General features: G+C 31.9%; 2 protein-coding genes across 2 annotated transcripts; one reads left to right on the forward strand and one right to left on the reverse strand.

The window, feature by feature from the left end:
- Positions 1–892: 892 nt before the first annotated feature.
- Positions 893–1,662, reverse strand: LOC119612011. The gene is made up of 3 exons (XM_037967715.1): positions 1,518–1,662; positions 1,331–1,451; positions 893–1,274 (listed from the first exon to the last, which is right to left on the reverse strand). Exons 1-3 carry the CDS (start codon positions 1,594–1,596, stop codon positions 1,115–1,117), a joined length of 360 nt encoding a protein of 119 aa, XP_037823643.1. The 5' UTR covers positions 1,597–1,662; the 3' UTR covers positions 893–1,114.
- A 1,899-nt stretch (positions 1,663–3,561) lies between these two features.
- Positions 3,562–5,648, forward strand: LOC119612012 (NADH dehydrogenase [ubiquinone] 1 alpha subcomplex subunit 10, mitochondrial). Its single transcript, XM_037967717.1, is given in 8 exon segments — positions 3,562–4,108; positions 4,111–4,185; positions 4,188–4,235; positions 4,238–4,257; positions 4,960–5,167; positions 5,170–5,208; positions 5,211–5,356; positions 5,422–5,648. Coding segments are annotated over 8 exon segments (1,101 nt in total). The 5' UTR covers positions 3,562–3,630; the 3' UTR covers positions 5,509–5,648.
- Positions 5,649–6,000: the final 352 nt, after the last annotated feature.

Consider the following 6,000-nt stretch of genomic DNA (forward strand, 5'->3'; position numbering starts at 1 on the left):
TAGACTAGACTATAGACTAGACTATAGACTAGACTATAGACTAGACTATAGACTAGACTATAGACTAGACTATAGACTAGACTATAGACTAGACTATAGACTAGACTATAGACTAGACTATAGACTAGACTATAGACTAGACTATAGACTAGACTATAGACTAGACTATAGACTAGACTATAGACTAGACTATAGACTAGACTATAGACTAAACTATAGACTAGACTATAGACTAGACTATAGACTAGACTATAGACTAGACTATAGACTAGACTATAGACTAGACTATAGACTAGACAATATGCTAATCTATAGACTAGACTATAATCTCGACTATACACTAGTCTATAGACTATACTGCAGAATATTATGTAGACTAGACTATAGACTTGTGTGTGGACTAGACTATACACTACACTATAGACTATACTATAGAGTGGACTGTAGCTTACACTATAGGCTAGAATATGTACCAGTCTATAGACTACACTATGGAATTATCTCTGGACTAGACTATAGAGTGTACTACAGAGCAGACTATAGTCAAGACAGTAAACTAGTAAATATATTTGTCTATAGTGTTCTAGTCTAGTTTATAGTTATTGTCTAGTTTATAGTTTAAGCTATAGTCCAGCCTTTAGTGCAGTCTATAAAGTAGTGTATAGTCTAGTCTATATTTAATTCTATAGTCTGGTCTATACTATTGTCTGGACTATAGACTTGACTACAGACCAAACTATAGACCAGACTATCGACTAAACAATAGCTAGATTTTAAACTAAAATACCCAATAGTTTTGTATATATTCTAGGCTTTTGATTAGACTAAGTAGTCTATAATCCATTAGTTAAAGTTTATACTTTTTTTAAAGAAAATACAACTTTAGAACAGATTGAACGATTTTAAACAATATGCATATTTATTCTGAACTTAGGGAAGAATTTGATATGGAAATTCAAGTGCAAGTGTGAACTTGGAATAGTTTTTGCAATTTTTTGTAAACTAGATAAGATTATATTAGATTAAATTTAAAGAATATTTTTAAAATTTATTATTATTATTATTATTTATTTTAGCCTTCGCCCATATGTTCCTTTTTCGTATCGGTGTTTTATTACTCATATATGGCTTGAGTTAAGGGAGAAGCGGCCCGATTATAAACCTGACCATTGGCCATATTACACAAGAAATTCATTTTGCAGCAATCAGGATAAGGTTTGTGCAAATTAATGGGATCCATAACACGACAATCACGCATATCATAATGACCGCAACTAGAATATTTGAATTTTATATAAAATATTTGGAAATTTTTTTATTTCAAACTTACCCTTGCACCAATATGGTGCCATCATCATTACAACGCATATTTTGACAGGACGAAGGCATATTATTGTCACCACGTTGCAGCATCATGCCATTAAACATGCAAACACCAGGCATGCCCATTCCTGTTAAAGGAAAAATTTTCAACATTTTTAATATTTCCTTTAATTTGTCTTAAATTTTTCACTTACTGGCCGGTATTACAAAACTATAGCCCTGACAGTAGCAGGCTAGGGTTATTATAAGAACAATATTTATTAATAATTTCATTTTAATGGGTTTTTCTTTAATTCTTTTAAAACTCAACAAAATTTGTAATGAAATTGATGTATTACTTGAAACTGTGGGGGCTTTTTATAAGAAATTTATGTTTTTCTGAAGAACAAGTGATTCATCTTTTAAAAAATCTTATCGTTTTGGAAAAATTTTATAAAAAATTAAATAATATTAAAATTGGTGATACAATAATAACAACATATTATTGCATTATTTTAATATTAAGCGATAAAGCTTAAGAGTAATTCGATGAACTTGAATTGATTTTAAAGAATAGTAAAGGTGACGTATTTCGTAAACAAAGTACTTTATGTAAATAATAACCCTAATGGCCCAAATTTACAATTTCCTATAGGAAAAATTTATAATAAAATGATTTTTATGTAAAAAATAAAAAAAAATTAAGTCGTTAAGTAGAAAATTCTAGTTTTATACAAAATAAAAAACATTATAAATACAAATTTTAAAACATTTTAATTCAACTTTCAAAATTTTAATGAAAATGTATATTTTCTAATGTTGTGTTGCTTACATTAATTGTTTTTTATTTATTATTAATTTATTTCTTTAATTTTCTTATCGATTTTTATAATTTTATACAATATTTATTAAGAAAAACCCAAAATTAGCTTTTCCTATGAAAAAAAAACGCTACTTTAGTCACTCTGTTATTGTTTTGTTTATGGTACACTTTTTTGCTTCTATGAAACACCCTGTTTATAATTACATGTCATGACTATTGTGTTAGCAATGACATCAACCATTTATTGAGTTGCCACATCCAATTGTAAACAATTGCTTGCTGTAATAAAGAAATACCAGACTAGTAAAGTAAAAGCGTTATTTTCTTAAGAAAAAGCAAAATTTAAATTTTTCTTAACAAATTTATGTTTTTTTTTATAAATATCTACCAGCAAACACACATTACTTGTAAAATTCCATGCTGAATCCAAAAATGGACTCAGAATATCCATCAAAAGTCCCGAAAATGTTTGATATTAAGCAACTTGAGGTATATTATATGATTAGTATTTAAGCGGAATTCGAAAATGAACTCATAGTGGACCAGAGACCAATATTTCATCAAAACTGTCTCACCATTATCAGCTACAAACGCACCAAGAACTAAATGATAAGAATGAAATTAAAATAAAATAATTTTATAATATTTTATCTTTTCTCTTATAAGGGCATTTCTGAGACCGATGTCTCAGGCAAACCTTATGCTGATAGATGCAATATGTTTCCAATGGGTCCACTGTAGAATCTGTTTACCTTTAAGATCTTGTTTAAAAAACTTTCACCAAGACCAGAAAACGCCTTTGAATACAAAATCATTGCTACGTGGGGTCAGATAACTCACCACCCAAGCGACATAATGGTAGTGTTAAGAAAGTGTGCATACAAATATACAGCACGGAATTTTTAAGGAGTGAAAGGAAATATTAATTTTGATTAAAAAAGAAAACAAAGATTATGTACAGAAGATGCTCTTTTAAGTTAACAGTAGATTGATAGATTAAATAACAAACTAATATGGCATCACTGAGTTATTATTAAAAAAAATAACTCTGTATTTATATGTCAAACAACTCTGTTTTTACTTGCTCTTGCCAAACAGCTGTCATTTTGACATTTTAACGAAGTTCATTTTTTGTCGTCGAAGTTAAAAGCATTTTTTAAGGGAAAAGTGAGTGTTTAATATAAAGAAAATTAATAATAATTAAATAATTAATTAACAAAAATATAAAGAATATAAATTGAACTTTAAGAAAATTATTTACAAACTTTTAAAAGTGTTCAAAAACCCGGTTTGTTTGAGAAATAACAACAACTAGCTTAGAGTAAAGAGACCGTGTGTGATGTAACACTTGGACAAGCAATTGTTTTACGGATATTTTATTGGTATAAACTATAAAAATAGTAAAGTTTTATAAATTCCTTTTTCTTTACAGATGACTGCCGTTTTTCAGAGTAGGCCTAATACGCCTTTGCTCACGCAATGCTGCTCCTGCTGTGCCAGCAGCCATGACCCAGCAACGTTTCATTTCGGGCAAGACAATGCGCGGCGGTCCCCGTGTCATCACCCATAAACCCTATCCCTACAAAGAAAAGGAATATGGCGTTTTCCAGTCCATGCTAGACAAGACGACCAAACGTTTACATGAAAATTCCAAAATTATTTGCGTTGAGGGTCCCATTGCCGCTGGCAAGAGTAAATTTGCCAAAGAATTGGCTGAGGAATTGGAAATGTTGTATGTTCCCGAAGCCAATATGGATATGGTGTATATCAATTCCTATGGTTATGATATGCGTAAATTGGATCCCCAATTGCCTGAGAACTGCCGTTCCTACGATGTGGTGAACTTCTGCAAAGAACCTAATCATTCTTTGGCTGCTACCTTCCAAATTCGCATGTATATGTTGCGTTTTGAGCAATACGTTGATTCGTTGGCTCATTTGTTGTCCACCGGCCAGGGTGTTGTGTTGGATCGCAGTTGTTTTTCTGATTTGTCTTCTTGGAGTCAATGTACAGACAGGGTTATATTTCCAAGGGTGCCCGTTCGGTCTATCATGAATTGAGACAAACACCATCAACGAATTGTTGAGACCACATTTGGTTATCTATTTGGATTGCCCGTTGATGCTGTGAAGGTAAGAATGAGTTTTCTCTTCTGTAGATGAAGCTACAGACTACTCTGTGAAATGGCCTAGATAACAGTTTATAAGCGTACCTTTAGTCCAGTCTATAGCCAGATTTAAAGAATGATCAATAGGTTGTAGTGCAGTCTATAGTCTAGTCTAACCTAGTCTATAGTTTAGTTTATAGTCTACTCTATAGTGTAGTCTAAAGTCTAGTTTATAATCTAGTCTATAGTCTAGCCTATAACCATTGTCTTATTGTAGTCAATAGTCTAGTTTATAGTCAAGTTAATAGTCAAGTATATAATCTAGTCTATATTCTGGTCTATAGTCTAGTCTATAATCTGGTCTATAGTCTAGTTTATAATCAAGTTAATTGTCTTGCCTAGAGTCAAGTTAATTGCCTATTTAATAGTCAAGTCTACAGTCTGGTATATAGCATAGTTTTTAGTCAAGTCTATAGTATACTCTATAGTCTAGTCTATAATGTAGTCTGCAGTCTACTCTATAGTATATTCTACAGTCTAGTCTAGTCTGCATATCTGTCGCAAGTTATATCAACAGTCCAATCCATAGTTCAGCCTATTGTCTGGCATATAGTCCAGTTTATGGTCTATAATCCATTCTAGAGTCTAGTCTTTAGTCCAGTCTACAGTCTTATTTCTGGACCAATCTGCCCAGTAAAATCATAATTTATCTTCCCTTTGTTTCCAGCAACGCATTAAGGCCCGCAACATTGACTACGAAGTCAACTCTAAGGTCTTCAATGACGCCTACTTGCGTGACATTGAAAACATCTACAAGCAACAATACTTGAAGGACATTGCCTCTCACGCTGAGCTCTTGATCTACGACTGGACCGCTGGCGGTGAGACCGAGGTAGTAGTCGAAGATATCGAACGTATTGATTTCGAACGTTTCGATGAGATCCCTTGGAAAAGAAAATGAAAGATTGGCGTTTCCCCACGAGGGTGAATGGTGTGAGACACGCATTAAGTACTGCAGTGGAAAGCCCGATTTAATGAACTACTTCAATGTGCCACGTTTCGATGTACCCGAATTGATGCGTGATGCTGACAGTGGCAAGAAATGGCGTGATGTGTGGTTCAATGTAAGTGTTTTTTGTAATTTAAATATGAATATGATGTTTTCTAATGGTTTTTCAATGCTTTTTAGGCCCCCGGCATGAAATACCGCCCTGGCTTCAACGAGGATATGGGCGACAGTGGTTTGCTTACCAAAACTAAAACTGTTTCATCATAATCCGGTTTAAATTCTATACGATGTAAAGCAATTTGTATTTTAGTTAATGGAAAACCAATTTAAAATCAAGCTAAAGATGGCTGAATTAAGTCTTTAAATAAATAAATAAATCTGTGTTAAACATTCTAAGAAGTAAGAAAGACGTTTTTGAATAAAACCGCATAAATAAGTCATCATAATGTAAAGAAGAAAACGAAATAAAGAAAACAAAATTTTAAAGGAATAAACAACTTTTCCTTACGGGATTGCATTTTAACATTTACGTTAATATCGTAAAATTTTAGCCAAATTTGTATTCGACAACAAAATATTCTTCATTCCCCAAATGGATTTGAAAAATCTCTTGGCGGGATTTTAAAAAATGTAAGATTACACATTTTAAGACTTGTTTTTTAAAGATTTTAACTATGCTCTTATTTTAAAACTAAAAATTTTAAATTCCTAAAATTTTAAAGAAAATCTCCTTGCCGGTATTTTGTGATTTGATTTTAC

This window comes from Lucilia sericata, unplaced genomic scaffold, assembly GCF_015586225.1.
Source record: "Lucilia sericata isolate MDLA Ls3-8-SP2 unplaced genomic scaffold, ASM1558622v1 Contig001581F_arrow, whole genome shotgun sequence".
In the NCBI taxonomy this organism is placed as follows: domain Eukaryota; kingdom Metazoa; phylum Arthropoda; class Insecta; order Diptera; family Calliphoridae; genus Lucilia; species Lucilia sericata.

Excerpts from the sequence above, each read along its gene's own strand:
- LOC119612011 (XM_037967715.1), bottom strand. The coding sequence starts at position 1,596 with ATGAAATTATTAATAAATATTGTTCTTATAATAACCCTAGCCTGCTAC. Across the intron at positions 1,452-1,517 it reads TAGTTTTGTAATACCGGCCA|GAATGGGCATGCCTGGTGTT; the intron begins GTAAGTGAAAAA and ends TTCCTTTAACAG. Across the intron at positions 1,275-1,330 it reads GGCACCATATTGGTGCAAGG|TTGCGGTCATTATGATATGC; the intron begins GTAAGTTTGAAA and ends CAAATATTCTAG.